We start from the raw sequence: 16,340 nt of genomic DNA, 5'->3' as shown, positions 1-16,340 counted from the left end.
ATAAGTGGGGCTCACTCATTTTTTTTTTTTTTTAAATCTCAGATATATATGCCCTTAAAAAAGTTGTTGAAACAATTAACTATAATACTCTTGGGCACTCAGTAAATGTAGGATTGAGCCAATTTCCATTTTCACTCCCCCAGGGGATCAAGCTTCTTTCTCTAAAGACTTCCTGTGGATTTCTGGACGTGTCTAACTTATGCCTTGCTAGCAAAGTGTGCCCACCCCACCCCCACGCCCCTGCCCACTGTATCCTTTCTAGAACCTTGAGCGCAATCATTTACCTAAAGCACCCATATAATGGGAAGACATCTTTGGGTACAAAAGATCTGCAAAGCACAGCCTGCAAAAAAAAAAAGGGTGGAGGAGGTGAGTAGCAAATGTACATCTTTTAGAATTGTTTCTACCTTTTATAACAAACCAACATCTTCTTCAGAGCAATTCCAGCCACAGAGAGAGTAGCATGCTTTCTGTCTGGGCCCCCTTTCTTTAGTCCCAGATTGGAATTGACCTTATTGCTGCCACCCAAGATGCAATTCAGTGACTTTAAAATTCTGTTGACAATTTTCCTGCTCTTTCTCTAAGCTCCACCTCTGGAGATAGACAGTTCTGTTGTCTTTTAAGCTTCTTAAACTGAGGATTCCACACAGCATCAGACCTGCGCTCGTCAGCCCCTCTCATGCCTTTTTCTTAACTGACTGCTGTCTTGAAAGTTCCTGATTCTCCCACAACCCTTTTGTTTTTCACAGAGTTCTCACTCCTAGGCATTCGCCTACTGACCACTAAGTCTTGTCTCAAGCAAACCACCCACATATCTACCAAGTAATCAAATTTTCACTAGTCCAGGCCCCAGCCAGCAGGAGATTTTTCTCAATACATGTATTATTTGAGGAGTCATTTCCTGCATAGCTTCTAATCAGTTTCCCACTGGGACAAAGATTACCATCCCATGTACTAGAAATTATACTTTATTCCTCTTCAGCACAGTACTTGGCACCGTTAAGTGCACACAAAAATATTTGTTGAATGAACCACAAAACAAACTTTTCTGTCATGAAAAGTACCCAGAGACTTACACAATACCAGTAAGACTCAATCTTTATTCCCAGTCTAGGAAGAAAAACTGCCAAACCCTTTAGCAGTTATAAAAATTTCAGGCCAACTTAAGTCTGATGATTTCTCCTGAGGTCTTGTTTGCTAATACTGAATACTCAAGTTACCACTGATAATACATCAGTTGTGCCTTCCTGGTTGTTAATTAAAATAAACAGACAAAATCTTTACACTCAAAATCTCTCACTCCAAGAGTTCTTGGTATATTGAGATTTTTTATTTACAAAATATGCTCTTAATGTCTTTGGATTAAAAATAACATTTAAAAAGCCACATTCCTTGAATAAGTCAAACTGAGGTGCAAGAGTTTTGCATTAGGATGGAAATTTCTGGACCAAATCTGGCTGGCAGCTGAATAGGTTAATGGTTGCAGGCTCAGCCCCTCCTGTCCTATCCTGCCAGACAACTGTTCCCTCAGGGCAGGGGGGAAAGTGGTTTGGCAACTCCTGACAGATGGACAGCTGACTGAATGGACCCTCCCCCAGACTCCATGCCCTATGCAGCTGTGTGCTGGCCTCGGATACAACGGGGGCTCTCCCCCAGAGGAGGGGAACGAATTGTGTAACTGAAAAAAAGCTCTCAGAGGGAGGGAGACAGGCGGGGTTGACTGACACACGAGAGGGCTGGCTTTTTGGATGGCCCTTAGCAACGGCCCTGGTTTGACCCTCCTCAGCCAGGAGAAAATCGAATCAGTGTACCGTTCTTCTAAGTGCCATGCAGCATCAGCAGCTGAACGTCAAGGCGGCCCTCCTCTCTGCCTGTTAATTACCTGCTCTTTCCCATCTCAGGGTTCCTGCCTTTGCAAAGTGCTACTGGAGGGGGAAGAAACGACCACCCAGTCCTCTTGCTGCCTGGGGCTTCAGCCTCGATAGTGAGTCTTTGTACATGATCGCCTCTCTTTAATGGGCGGGACCGAGAGGCAGGATCCAGCCCTCCTGGACCCGCAGGGGCTTTATTCTAGTGTCACAGGAGCGTGGCTGCGCTTTTCTTTCCCGTTTGTAGGTGAAACCCCAGTGGCTTCATTGGCTCTTTGATTTAAACCACGCCCGGCTTTCTGCCCGCTTTGCAGCAGCTGGGCCAGGCGGCCCAGCCACAACCCAGGGAGCCCGGGCTGTTATTGTGTGGATGCCGCGGTGAACTCTCTTCTCTTGCAGAGATGGCTAACAGGGGCCCGAGCTACGGCTTAAGCCGAGAGGTGCAGGAGAAGATCGAGCAGAAGTACGACGCGGACCTGGAGAACAAGCTGGTGGACTGGATCATCCTGCAGTGTGCGGAGGACATAGAGCACCCGCCCCCCGGCAGGGCCCATTTTCAGCAGTGGTTAATGGACGGGACGGTAAGCGCGGAGAGATCTCGTGGCTGGGCTGCGGCAGGCAGACCCCCCAGGGCCTTCTCTTTTCACGTGAGGCTGCTGCTGCCAAGCTCTGTGTCTCCCGGGGTGGGAATGGAAATGCCTTTCTTTCTTCTGGGTAGGAAACTCTGCGCTCCCTGCACAATTCCCTAGCTAGTTCAGAGGATTCTCCACCCATTGGAGCATCGCAGCCTCCTTCTGAGTTGTTGGCAAATCTGAAGCCCTTTTGCTTTTTCCAGTGAGAATAGAGATAAGTATTTCCTTGAGATCTCTCCAACCTTTTTGATGCATCAGCTCATCTGGGGCCATTCGTTCCCCAGGGGAATCGGTTGGTTTTACATAGTAAAACAAAGGGGTGGGGAGGGGGACCTAACCACCATCCTCCCAAGAACCGTGCTCCATGGGGGTGCTCAATGTCTGTCTGTTGAATGGAGAGGTTCTCAGGAAACTGAAGGGAATCCTTAATAGATAACTGCTTTTCTGACCAGATTATCCTGTGTGTTTGGGGAGTGGAGGACTGCAGGTTCTGCCGATTCAAACAAGCCCATCTTTCTCCTGCAGGCTGTGATTAACTGTTGTTATATAACTGCTATCCCACGCTTCTCTTGGGTTGCCCAGGACTTGGGGTATAGAGATCTAGGAGGAAGGTAGTCAGTTCAGTTCTGTACACATCATTAGCACATACCGGATGAGTTATTCAATAGAAGCCTGATCCGGATCTGTCTTTGAAAGAAGAAATAATATTAGACTCTATCATTTGACTTCCCCGGGCTCCACTAGCTCATACCTGCATTGCAAGTCTGGAATCATGACCTGGTCCCTGCACATCGTTCCCTACCTGTAAACATTCTTTCCTTCACCCAGAAAAAGGAAGGGAGGAGCAAGGTGGGAAAGGGGTTCCCAGGCAATCGGACTCTCTGTGGTCAGCAACAGCCCTGGGAATGGGGTTGCCTGGGTCTTCAGGGTTTGATGTGGGAGCCTAGCCACCCAGCCTAGAACCCATGCCTTCCCGGGGCCCAAGATTTGCCTGTGTCCAAACCTGTAAGCTGGGACCTGTGGGGACTAGGATTCACTTTGCATTAGTGACCCGTAGATACAAAGGGAAACATTGATTGTGTCCTTCCCTTCCCCCCTTCAGGTCCTATGCAAGCTAATAAACAGTTTATACCCACCCGGACAAGAACCCATTGCCAAGATCTCAGAGTCCAAGATGGCTTTTAAGCAGATGGAGCAAATCTCCCAGTTCCTAAAAGCTGCGGAGATCTATGGCGTCAGGACCACCGATATTTTTCAGACAGTGGATTTATGGGAAGGTAAACAGCCCTGTGCCTCTGGGATTGTTCTCCCCTCCCCCTCCCATTGCCCATCTCTTTGTGAAAACTGCTCACTGTGTTCTTCCCTGTGCCTTCGGGGGTGTGTGGGGGGGGGGGGGGAGGGTTACCAGCTGTCACCCCGGGGGCGCTGTTAGCCTCCCCTTTGTGATGTTCTATTGGAAGGGGTATCTTCCTCTAAGGGAATGCACACCCCAGGACACAGCGGGGACCTCAGCAAACCAAGGAGTAAACTGAAGCCTCCATGGAGAGGAAGTTAAAATGGTTACATGGATGCCTTTCATTCCTGCTACCCCTCCCACAATGTACTGTTGCTGAACAAATGATAGCTACTGGAAGAGAGTGGGGGGGGATGAGTGTGTGTCTGACTCATCAGCAGCAGGGCTCATAGATCCACCTGGTGCAATTTTATTATTCAATCTGAGAAATAAATATCACCCCAACCGTTTATTAACGTATTATCTGGGAGCTTTAGTGACTCTACTTTCCAGATATACATTCTCTCAGAGAGAGTGACAGATGATTTTTTTCTTTCACATTTGTGAGTTGCCTTGATTAAGAAATCTTAAGAGGCATAAAAATCAAATCATATTTCTTAACATATTTAATAATTCACCGTAATTGGGGGGAAAGTATATGAATGGAGACACTGCCAGAGAATTTGGGACCTACAGTCATAGTGCTGTGTGTCCCCCTGAGCCCAAATGTGGGTTTCCATCCATGTAACTCTTTATACTAGGCCTGCCTGGGCATGGGGAGATACGGACCAGTCCAAGCAGGGTTGCCAGGTTGACTACTTTCTCACGCTCATTGTCACTGGCTGTCATCAGTGGCCCAACCAATAGGATACCCGGGGCAGTGACCAAAATGGTTCTATTGACAGTAGGAATGGGGTAACTTTCCTGTGATTAATAGACAGTGGTGTTTTAAGGGACATTTAGATGATGGTTGACATAGATTTCTAGCAGAGGACCATTCTACTAAACAGTTTATAAAGAAACGTTTGCATCCTTAATCCTCATGCCCCCTCTGTGTCAGGCAGAAAGCCGGCGTTCCCTGTTTCCTTCATAGATGAGTATGAAGTTCAAATCCTAAGCAGTTCAAATCCTAAGACAACAATCAGTTTTCCTTGGTTTTGCAATTACTTAGAAACTCAGGTATCCAGACCTTTAGTCCAGGCCATTGGCTTCATGGACTCTTACCTCCAAATCCCCAGGGAATGTCACAGTTGAAACTTGTTCCCGTCTTTTTAGATCAAAACTATGATGATTATCCCCAGCTAATAAAGATAGCTACCGCTTATTGACATTTTCCTATGTGCTAAGCATGGTTCAAGTGCTTTAGTATATAATGCCAATGAATTCTCTTACAATTCTCTGAGGTAAGTGTTATTAACTTGCCCATTTCACAGATGACAAAACTGGAGCTTGCCCATGATTATGCATGTACATCATATGGCTGCTTAGTAATAGCACCGCCGGGATTCAAGCCCAGGCTCTCTGATGCCAAAGAATAGGCCTTAACTAGTCTGCCGTGCCATGCTTTGGCCAGTTACTGCCTTCATGTGTACTATGAGCGTGCTGTTGAGTCATAATGGTGACTGATGAGATGAAGAGGAGGAGGATGAGTCAGGGCTGTGTGGGACTAAGAGCTAGAGCCCCTGCACTAACTAGGGGATTTGTGTGAATGGAAGGGGCCCCATGAGGTCCCCCAAGTACCCAGGAAGTGGAGGACAAAGAAACTGGGTGGTATGAGGGAGGTGTGGATCCCTAGAGTGCTTTCCTGTCTTTCCGTTACTGGAGATGCTTTGCTCGCCTTTCTTCTTTTGCCAAAAACCACGCAAATAAACGAACTTTACACCCCGGCGGTGCTGGCAGTGAGTGGGGTGGGGTGTAGGGAGCAATGGCCCCTCATAAATAGAGCAGGGAGAGGTGTATGCTACCTGACTAGCCCTGTGTGTTAGATACCTCTTAGGGAAGAGGGAGGTTGAGAGGCATGAGTGTGATTAGCCTGAGATAGGAGCGTGGACAAGTGGGCTCCAGGACAGGAAACTGCTTCTAGGAAAATGGAAAAAGGCAGACACGGAGAGGTCTCATCCCCAAGGCAGAAAGAGGATTAGACTTTACAGTAAATAAGGAAGGAAACCCGTACTAAGGAGGCTGTAGCTGACCTGCTATAGGTAGGTTATGCAATAGGTGGGGGTAGCTACCACAGGAAAGCAAATGCTTAGAAGTAGGCAAATGGCCCCAGGGTCTGGTGGCCCCCTCTCTGGACGCCCCTCCTGAGGACTGAAGTTCAGGGAGATTCTAAGTGTTGGAGGGGGTACTTGGGGGTCCCCCAGGATCACTGTCTGAATCTCAGTCCAGAGCTGGTTACCATGTAATGGAGCCAGAGATTGCTTTGAGCAAAGAAAGGGGGAGGGACAGTGGCCTTGAGCAAGCCCAGCAGTGAGACCCACAGTACTGAACATGGATTGAGCAAGAGGCTGGATCTTTTCTGTAAGAGCTGTCTGTCACTCCTGAGTTTGGGGATGAGTATGCTGGAATCAGAGGAATGCCTCAAGGCAGGGTTGGCATGTGTCTATGTGTGTGTGAGTGTGGACATGCTATTGGACCAAACATTTGTTCAGCTAAGTGTCACAGTCTCCCTGTGGTAGTATTCTATACCCTGACTGTGATTTTCAGTTTATTCCCATTCACTCCTGATTCTCTGCTCGTGGTTGTGATGGCTATGGCTGCTGTGGGTACCACCCTCCTTGCCCGAATACTTCTCTTCCTCCTCTGCTGGAATTTTATGCTCAACAGCTCTCAGCCCCCCATCTACCCTGCATGGCACCTTTCCAAATAAGGCTCTGCTTGCCCACAGCTGCCCAGTGATTTCATGCTGTATTATGTTGCAGACCCATAAAGCTGCAGGAACCCAGGCTTGCCAAATGCCTTCTCATTTAGGCTTCTGTTATCTAGACAGGCAGAGGCCCCAGATGTACCCACTATCCTGAAACCCCTTTTAGATGCAATGTGAAATGTTTGGAATGGATTTGGGGGCAACCAGAATGAAAGGTTCAGGGGCTTTCAAAAGAAATCCAGTGCTGAATGGTCCAGAAAACAACCCCACCATAGGGATATTACAGACAAAGTACTGAAGCTCCCCTGGGAGGAAGCTGGAGTGACCATTTCCTTTCAGTAATGGGAAAAGAGTCAGGGCCACTTAGAGCCATGGGAGGGGACTGGGCACGCGTTTCTCTTGGATGAGTAAGATGGATGAATGCCTGGTGTATGCCATGTGGGCCTGAAGGGCCATCTCAGCTGCCTATGACTCAGGAGAGCGAACTGGAGGTAGGCTTCAGCATCTTTTCTTTGGAGGAGGTAAAGGGAAGAGCAAGAAGAGGTAGGTGTGTGTGTGTGTGTGTGTGTGTGTGTGTGAGAGAGAGAGAGAGAGAGAGAGAGAGAACATGTGAGAGCTGGTGAGTGTGCTGGTCACGCAGACTCAAAGAATGCTTATCCTGGAAGGTAGTCAAGTACAGACTCTTGAATCAGAAACTAGATGGCGTGGCTCGTATCTCTGCTCCATCACTTACCAATGAACTTTTCTAAGTTTTGATTTTCTCAGCTGTAATAAGATCTATTTTACAGGGATGATATGGGGAGTAAATGAGATCATGCATTAGAATCGCTTAATGCTGGTAATATAAAAATTACCATTGTCATTAGCATGTCCTTTTTTAAGACTAATGGAAAATGAGGCACAGGAGCAAGGCAGGAAAGTCACGTATTCTGTCTTGGAATAAATGGAGTTCATTAATGGCTTCACGCAGAAGCTGGTAGGGTTGCCTGCATGACCTTTGCCCTCTCTGTCATGTCTCATATCTTCACCACATCTACCATTCCCCAGTACAGAGAGGCCAGCTTCAGGGGTCCCCTTATTGACTTTTTCCACCTCTTGGTCATTGCCCTCTTGATGTTTTTCCCCATAATGTATTGCTTTGCCAATTCCAGACTCAGAAGATCTTGTTGCAGTGGAAAGAGCATGGGTTTTGGAGCCAGGTAGATGGGTTGAAACTCTTCTTTAGCTACATCCTAGTTGTGTGACCTTGCTTACGCTGTTTAGCTTCTCAGAGCCTCAATTCTCTCCTCTGTAAACAGGTCTAACACCTCCTTCAGAGAGTTCTTGTAAGGATTAAATGGGTAAAATGCCTAACACAATGCATGGCTAACAGACACCTAATAAGTGCTGGCTTCTTTCCCCTACTGGAAATCCATCAGCAACTATCCTTTTGGGTTCCTTTGCATAACTATGTGGTGAGCATGTGACATGTAGAATTCTAGAATGTCAGAGCAGGTAAAGATCAATCAAATCTGATCACTCTTAGTAATCCTACTGATGAGAGTCCTGGACACATGGTTTTGTCATGCTTCCCTGTTCCCTCTCCCTGATGACTGGGAGTCACGGAGAAGGTGTGGTTTTACATCAGGGGTGGAATGCCTGGAAGGTCCAAATATATTCTCTGGGGAGGTGTCACTGTATGTATCATTCCTCAACAGCAGAGAAGGAAGAGATTTCACCTAGTCTGAGAGATAATTGGGGATACTGTGAGGTTCCTGTAGTGACCTAAGACATCACAGATGCCTCCAGCTTGAAGCTTCCTTTTCTGTAAGAACAGCCTTCACACCATTTATTCCAAGTGTTGCTCACAATTGTGTTTGGCTTGTTTTCCCTCTGGCAGTGGTTCTCAAACTCCAGTGTGTGTTGGAATCACGAGGTAGGCTTGTTAAAACACAAGTGGCTGGGCTTCAGCCCCAGAGTTTCTGAGGTATTAAGTGTGGGCAAGGGCCTACGAATTTGCATTTCTTTTTTTTTTAACCAATGCTGCATCTGCTGGTCTGGGAACCCCACTTTGAAATCCACTGCCCTAGGGAGTTTCTCCAAGGAGGGAAGCAACAAAAATTCATAAAACCCACAGTGGAAGCCCAGCCTATCCTCCGACATTTCTCCCTTGATTATAACAATATGTCCTCTACCATGAGTGGAAAATTGGGGGCTATGCCTAAGTCATTACTCAGGGAAATAAGAAATGGTTCATTCATCCATTCATTGCTTTCTCTGTAAATCTCAGACAGATAAAAAAACGAAAACAAAAACAAAACAACAGTATTCCAAGAGTAACAAAAATGAGTTGAAACTCATTTTTATGAATATGAAAGTAGCCCTGAAGCAAGGAGTTTAGACTGTAAGATTGATTTTTAATATTGAAAGTAGAGTATCCAACCTGACTTTACCCACGCATATAACTTATCTCTGCCTTTTTTCTTTCTCTTTATTGTTCTGGTTTTTGTTTGTTTGTTTGTTTGTTTGTTTGTTTGAAAGATTTGCATAGGATATCATGAAAGTAATGAAAAAAAATTTAAGAGAACAAATCCTGTTCAAGTATCTTTATGGTAATAGTACTCAAACTCTATGGGCATTGAGAATCCCTGGTTTGGGACAGGGGTCCTTATCATGCAGAACCCTTGGACCTACTCCCCAGAGATTATCATTCAGTAGTTTAGAGTGTAAGGCCGCTCGTGGGGAAACATTGTTTTATGATAATGCAGGAAACAGGGAACATTCTATTGTCAAGCAAAAATGTCAGCTGCTATATGAGACGCTGTCTGAGAAGGTTTACCTGGTGAGACAGGGCAGCTACTGTGCTGCCATCTTTTTTTACAACTTCAAGTTCTGATATTAGCTTCCTCCTGTGATGGGGGCTGGAAAGTTCCAGGTAGCCTGATTAAAATTCCGAGCTGTTAGTGTACATTTGGCCTCTCTGCTTTCGTGTGTCACTACTTTTCTTATGTCTGGTGGTCTCATTTTTAGATTGCCACCAGAACTCAGTCTCATTTCTGTTCTCCAGCATCTAGAAAATTCCTAGCACCTAGTTGATGCTTTTCTTTCTTTCTTTCTTTCTTTCTTTCTTTCTTTCTTTCTTTCTTTCTTTCTTTCTTTCTTTCTTTCTTTCTTTCTTTCTTTCTTTCTTTCTTTCTTTCCTTCCTTCCTTCCTTCCTTCCTTCCTTCCTTCCTTCCTTCCTTCCTTCCTTCCTTCCTTCCTTCCTTCTTTCTTTCTTTCTTTCTTTCTTTCTTTCTTTCTTTTTCTTGGAAGAATATCCTTGAGCAGTGGTTTTCAAGCTGTCTTGCCAAAGTATTTAGGGGTAGCTTTCAGGGAACAAAGAGATTCCAAACTGCCAGGCCTCTGAGCTGACTCCCAACTTGGATCAGAGCCTTTCTAGTTATTGATTTTGCAATTTGACTTTGGGAGATATCTCTTAAAGAAGGTGTTAATGCTTAACAAATATTTCTTAGTACTTACCACATTCAGCCATTGTGATTTTCTTTTTAATGGAAAACCAAAGAATTAGAGCAGTGCTTCCCTATCCAATCTGGCTGCATCAGAATTATCTCAGGAGATTGTCCCCAAATCTGAATTTTTAAGACCCTCAGGTAATTCTGATGATCAATCTAATTTGGGAGTCACCAGGTGAAACCCATGTTTCTCAAACTTGCCTGATGGCATGTATCACCTGGGGAGCTAATTAAAAATATAAACTCCCAGGCTGAGTCAGTCTCTCTGGGCAATGACCTCAAATTTCATAGTTTTAAAGGAGATCCCCCCCATGCCGTCCCATAAATCATCCAAGAAGTTTGGGGAACCCGGCTGTGAAGCAGGCTTTGTTCTAGGCAGATGGTACACATGCTTGTGACACAAGCAGTTTAGCTTTTCAGTTGCTTTCTACCTGCCTCACTTCACAGATCTTCCTTAATCTCACTGTTCCTTTAGACATTTAAATTTTTGACCCCCAGTTCCAGGAATCAGCCCCCACCAATGTCCCCTTTCCATTAAACAGCACTTGATCTAGGCTTTTGAACTGGCAAGAAAAGTGAGGCTGCAAAGAGGCCATCTCTCTATTTTGTCAGCCTAAGAGTGCTGGAATTCTTCACAGGAATATGTATTAGAAAACTAATCAGACATGACCAGAAAACAAGCTAGACATGAACTGGTTGCAGAGACAGATTTCCGTGTATTATGTTATTTAGCATCTTGACAATAATTGATTTGATCTGCACACCAATGGGGGACTCTAGGTCTCAACTACTTTTTCCTGCTTTAATCTTACTTGGTTTGAGACCTGGAGAAATTATTCCAGACAAAAACACTCAGACTTACCAAGCGCCATTCAGGGTTGGTGCCCTGATCTTGTGGGGCCCAAGAATTGTGCCCCAGTTTTATCCTCCCAGTGCATTCCCTCTGGCCTGGCACTGAAGCAGCTGCTGCCAACCTTCAGATCATCCCTGATCACTAAGGCGTGGGCCTCTCCAAGCAGCCAGCAATGGGGACCCATGGGAGATGGCAGGGTAGCCTAGTGGACTGTTTGTGGTCTTTGCATTCAGATACCTGAACTAGAGCTGGGCCCTGGTTTATTTGTTGGGTGACTAGCATGTTAATTAACCTCCCTGAACTAGTTTTCCCATCCACATATTGGGAGGAATAATATCAATTACATGCGGTCAATGTCATGTATAATTAAGTGTCTGGCCTATCATTTATATCAAATCACTTGCCTCGCGAACTTTCTGAATGAAAACTCTTCCAATTTGTTGCTGTTTAATGCCTCCTTCCCCAGCTTCTTCTGCACCAATCATGCAATCGCTTCCTTTTCCACTGTCTGGGATGAGGGTGGGATGGTATTTATAGTTCTACGTTCCTAGATTTCTTAGTTTTAACTTAGAAACTTTGTTCATTCCATCATTTCTGGATTCATGTAGTATATACATTAGCCAGCTACTTGTGAAGGAGGCCAGGTCCATGGGTAACAGAGCTTGTTTCCTCACCCACGCCTCCAGGGGAGCGTCTGTGGCTGAGTTGCTAGGTGTCAGACTCCACATTTCCCCAGAATCTGGACATATCAGACCCACTCTTTCCAGTCATCAAAAACAGATTTCTAGGGTGTAATTTGTACAGAGTGAAGATGAGTGATATGCCCTAACCTTCCTAAGCCTTCCTGTGCTTAATCATTTCTCTAGGTTCGCTTTAATGACTCACTACTGAAGAGCAAACTCTCTCCCTTCCTCTTCCCAGAGTGATCCTTCAGAATGTCATCACTACAGGTCTATTTAAAAACAGTATCCAAGTATCCTGTCATACAGTGACAGTGACAGAAATGTTTTTATCTGTGGAGGAGAAGAATCATTCTAATAACCATTTCTCTTTCCTCTCTCTTAATTCTCAGTATTTCTTGTGCCCTCCTCTTTCCATGTGCTGCCAAGATTCTCCATTTTCCACCACCCCAGCTATCCCTTGAGTCTGAGGACTCCCCCACTGAGAGCATTTCATCCCTGTATCCATTAACCAATCCCACAGGATCCAGGAAATCGGCCCGTAGTTAATGGGATGGAGGAGAGAGATGAGGGAAGAAGGATGTGCTGTCTCTCTCTCATCTTTGAATAAATGTGCATCCTGAACTGGACTTCCTCTGTGGGCCTTAATTGCTTATTTTATTGGAGTTATACTTCATTTTCACTTTCCATCTGCCTTTCCTCTGTAATTCTGTATTTCCTAGTGACTGGGCTGCATCAGCCAGGCGGGAGAGACCACAGATCACTCAGTCTAAAGAGAGCGTTTGAACAGTTGCCCTTAATTTTTCCAGCTCCCCACCAGGCTGAATGCTGCCCTCCTTTCTAACCCTATGCCTTTAGCTTTTGCACTCCACACTTGTGCCTTGCATGGACTTTCGATCTGGTTCTAAATTGCAGGCTAACCATACAGTAGCATCTTTCCCAGTCCAGACCATGTCAGTCAACCGGAAGGGAGGAAAGGAGAAAGCATGGGAGGAACAGGCTAATTTGTAGGGTCCAGTTGCCTTCTCTGTGGGTTAAGGGTACTGGGCTCCTCAGAAAACAGTGCTTTCCCTCCTGTGATGTGAGGGGCACATCACACATCTCTTTATCTTCATCTTTTTCATCGTTGTCCTTCTTCATCCTCTTCCTCCTCTCTCTCTCTCTGTCTCTCTCGCTCTCTCTCTGTCATGCGTGCACACACACACACACACACACACACACACACGCACACGCACACACACAGAGCCCAGTTATTTTATTCTCTCCTTTTAGCTCTTTTCAAGCAGCACATAGTAAAGGGCCTATCATTTGTGTCATATTGAGTGCTTTCTCTGTTGATTTGCTTTTCTTCACTTGTCAGGCTTCCAGAAGTCCAAATAGCCAAGTGAATACTCAATTTGATGCACATGGGTGATTTTAGACCCTTTTAAACAGATAAAAGAGAGAAGCCACTTGGGGTTTGTTGCAGCTAATGCATCTAACCAACTCCTGTCTAGTTTCCCTCTCTCTTTCCTGTCCTGAGGAAAATCCTCGTCTGCAGTCCACCCCACCAGCCTACCCACAGGGCTTCCCCTTAACACAGCCCACAGAACCCACTAAGGCCAGTCCTCTGCTCAGGACAGGGACCTACCTATATCTGAGCTGCTAAGTGTTTGGGATGTTTTATTCATACAGCAACTCTGAATGGATTAGAAACTGGGCATTTCTGGTTTGTACCATATAGAGAAGAATGAGCCGGGTGATTTTTTGTTCCTTTCTGAGAGATTTTGCTATGGTTGTGTTTGGGCCACTTTGAGAAGCATTTGATATCCCTGTGCCATGAATGTGATTGCCTGCAGCCTCTTATCAGAACTTCCTTCCCAGAGGTCCAACCCCATCCTTCCAGATTCCTTGACCATGACATATGCTTGGCTTTAATCTCTCTGTTGGTTTCCAGGGAAGGACATGGCAGTTGTGCAGAGGACTCTGATGGCTCTTGGTAGTGTTGCAGTCACCAAGGATGATGGCTGCTACCGGGGAGAGCCATCCTGGTTTCACAGGTAAAAATCCCTTCTCAGTGCTCTGGAGTAGAGGATGATTTTAATAAGAGGGAGCGTCTGAAGCCTTGTAGCTCCCCAAAGGCTATTTCAACACAAACCCCTAGGAACAAGCACTCTTGGCCCCCCAACTGAGTTCCCCCAGAGCAAGGAAAGACCGATGCTGATGTTCAGACCAACAGCCCACCCAGAGCAGAAGTGGTGGGGCCTTCCCTGTTTGATAGCTGGATCCTCCAACCCTGCCCAGGTTCTGTTTCTCCTGAGGCTGAGTAGGACTGAATGGCTTTTCTCAGATGTGGCTTGATGTCTGAACTTGGTTTTATTATGACCCAAGTAGCCCTGAATCAATCTGTCCATCTCTATCTATCTATCTATCTATCTATCTATCTATCTATCTATATCTATCCATCCATCCACTTAATAAAGAGAAAATATGTCCTAGTTGCCTGGGACAGTGATTAATGCCTGTTGTCCCAGTGTGTTTATTAATAGCACTTTCTTTTACTCTCAGAAGTGGCCTGGTCTAGATAATAAATTATATGGTCATGTCAGTAAAGGGCTTTTTCCTAAAGAGATTTGTTTTGTTGTTGTTGTTTTCAGGGGTAGAGGTAGCAAGGGAGCTTAAACTCTACCTAAAAGCTCAGTGGGAGATGAAGACAACATGTATCAGATAGTTGACTATTTCTCTAACCCCCTTTTCTTCTTCTTGACAGTTATAAAAAGGTACCAGTTTGTGTCTTTTTAAAAGAACCTGGTCTGAAAACATCCTAGATAATGGCCAGTTGAAACCCTTGTTTCAGTCCCAGCTTTATGAGTGGTCCATATTACCATGGTCCATATGACCCCCAACACCAAAATTATTTACTGTCTGGCTCTTTACTGAAGTCTGCTGACCTCTAGGCTAGAGTAAGAGATTTCCCTTCCTTAACTCCTAGGTCCCTCAGCTCTGCGATGGAACATTCATCCTTGGCCTTATACAGGGAAGGGGGGAATGGGATTAACGATGTGCTTGGCAATGAGAGCTGATTTTAATTTTCACAAGGCTTTAAAGTAACTGCGAAAGAGAGGGTGACAGGAATTCTGTCTGAGAGTGAAGTCCCCAGAGAGGCATCTACTGATCATTGCTGGATATTCTGAAAAACCATCTGGGTTTCTAAAGAGTATCATGGTAGGGTTTGCTTGTGGTAAGGATATAGTTCACCGTGGACCATAGCTCCTGGTGGGACCACAGCTCAGAGTAGGGCCATAGCTTATGGCAGGACCATAACCTGACACAGGGCCTGCTCTTCTATCTGCTGACTACCGGTACAACCTGTCTCCCTGCATATCTGGGGAACGGTTTGAAAACTGTCAGAATGGCATTATTCCATCTCACTCCCTCTGCCCAGGAAAGCCCAGCAGAATCGGAGAGGATTTTCAGAGGAGCAGCTTCGCCAGGGACAGAACGTAATTGGCCTGCAGATGGGCAGCAACAAGGGCGCCTCCCAGGCGGGCATGACCGGGTACGGGATGCCCAGGCAGATCATGTAAGACGCCGCCTCCCACCTCCAGTAGAGAGGATGAACGTTCCACACCACGGTCTCTATGACAAAGAAATAGTTAGTCACCTTCTGACCTTCTCTTTCTCGAAGCCTCCTGTCCCTGGTTCTTGCAAGTGCTGCATTACTGCTGAGAATCCGCGTTGCCTACTGCTGCCACCTTCTGTTCGTTTAGAACTATGCAAAGACTCCGCTTCCTCTTCCTCGGCTCCTTCTTTGCCCTAAAGTCCCCGTTTGTCTGATTATTTATTTATTTATTGGCCAAAAATGTCCCTCCTCAACTTATAGAACGCACCGAATAAACAAATTAGTCTTGTGTCTTAAAGTGTAAAGTTCATTCTTTGTCTTAGGGACTTTGCAAGCAGGGCTGATTTCTATTTCCTTCAAACGACCAGCAAGATGGAATTAAGCTGTAGCTGTAGCTGTGGAAATATAGGTGTGCTTTGCAGAAGCCCTTACAAGGTTGTAATGTTTATCCCTGCAATTGCAGTAGAACGTTTAGAAGCAGTTTTGCCCACTCTGAGAGCGTCATGCCATGAGTTCAAGAATAACTTCTTTGACTCACATATTTTTTGAGTACCTACCTTGTGCTTATTATGCTAGACTCTGTAGGGGACACAGGAATGAGCAAGCCAAAGCCCCAGTTCTCAAGGAGTTCTCTATAGATGCCCAAGAAATATCTAATGGATGGGTGGTTGTATCGAATGCATGGGTGATGAATGCTTGAAGGAATCAGCAGTTTTCACTTCTCTAGCAATAATCTCCCCCTTACCTACAGGTCAGATCCTGAGTCCAACATTTATACAGTATCTTCATTAGCCAGGAGTTATGCAGATTGTTCTCTTAACAGTCATTTCTAGGGCCTAAACCCCTAAAACTCTTGGATATTGCCTAAGACTGAGATCTAGCTAAGTGAGATCAATTTTAAAGATTTTTTCTCATCCGTAGAAAACTAAAGAAGTCAAACAAGCGTGGGACCGCCAATTCACATTTTCCTTCCTTCCAGTAGAAACCACCACCACAACAAAGGTGATTTATTTAATAAGAAGAACTAAGGTCTTTTATCAGTATAATTCATTGTTAATTAACAAGAAAAGGTAAA

At 45.4% G+C, this 16,340-nt stretch overlaps 1 protein-coding gene across 1 annotated transcript; it reads left to right on the top strand.

Moving 5' to 3' along the window:
* Positions 1-1,749: 1,749 nt before the first annotated feature.
* On the top strand, positions 1,750-15,563 carry TAGLN3 (transgelin 3). Its single transcript, XM_019715182.3, has 5 exons — positions 1,750-1,984; positions 2,268-2,449; positions 3,603-3,777; positions 13,601-13,703; positions 15,089-15,563. Exons 2-5 carry the CDS (start codon positions 2,270-2,272, stop codon positions 15,228-15,230), a joined length of 600 nt encoding a protein of 199 aa, XP_019570741.2. The 5' UTR covers positions 1,750-1,984; positions 2,268-2,269; the 3' UTR covers positions 15,231-15,563.
* Positions 15,564-16,340: the final 777 nt, after the last annotated feature.

Source organism: Rhinolophus sinicus, chromosome 17 (genome assembly GCF_057876585.1).
Source record: "Rhinolophus sinicus isolate RSI-liver-muscle chromosome 17, RSI-T2T, whole genome shotgun sequence".
NCBI classification, from domain to species: Eukaryota; Metazoa; Chordata; class Mammalia; order Chiroptera; family Rhinolophidae; genus Rhinolophus; species Rhinolophus sinicus.
Note: the sequence above shows the minus strand (reverse complement) of the source record. Positions and strands in the feature narration are given on the sequence as shown.

Coding starts and splice junctions, on each gene's coding strand:
- TAGLN3 (XM_019715182.3), top strand. CDS start 2,270: ATGGCTAACAGGGGCCCGAGCTACGGCTTAAGCCGAGAGGTGCAGGAG. Junction 2,450..3,602: donor AGTGGTTAATGGACGGGACG/GTAAGCGCGGAG, acceptor TCCCCCCTTCAG/GTCCTATGCAAGCTAATAAA. Junction 3,778..13,600: donor GACAGTGGATTTATGGGAAG/GTAAACAGCCCT, acceptor GTTGGTTTCCAG/GGAAGGACATGGCAGTTGTG.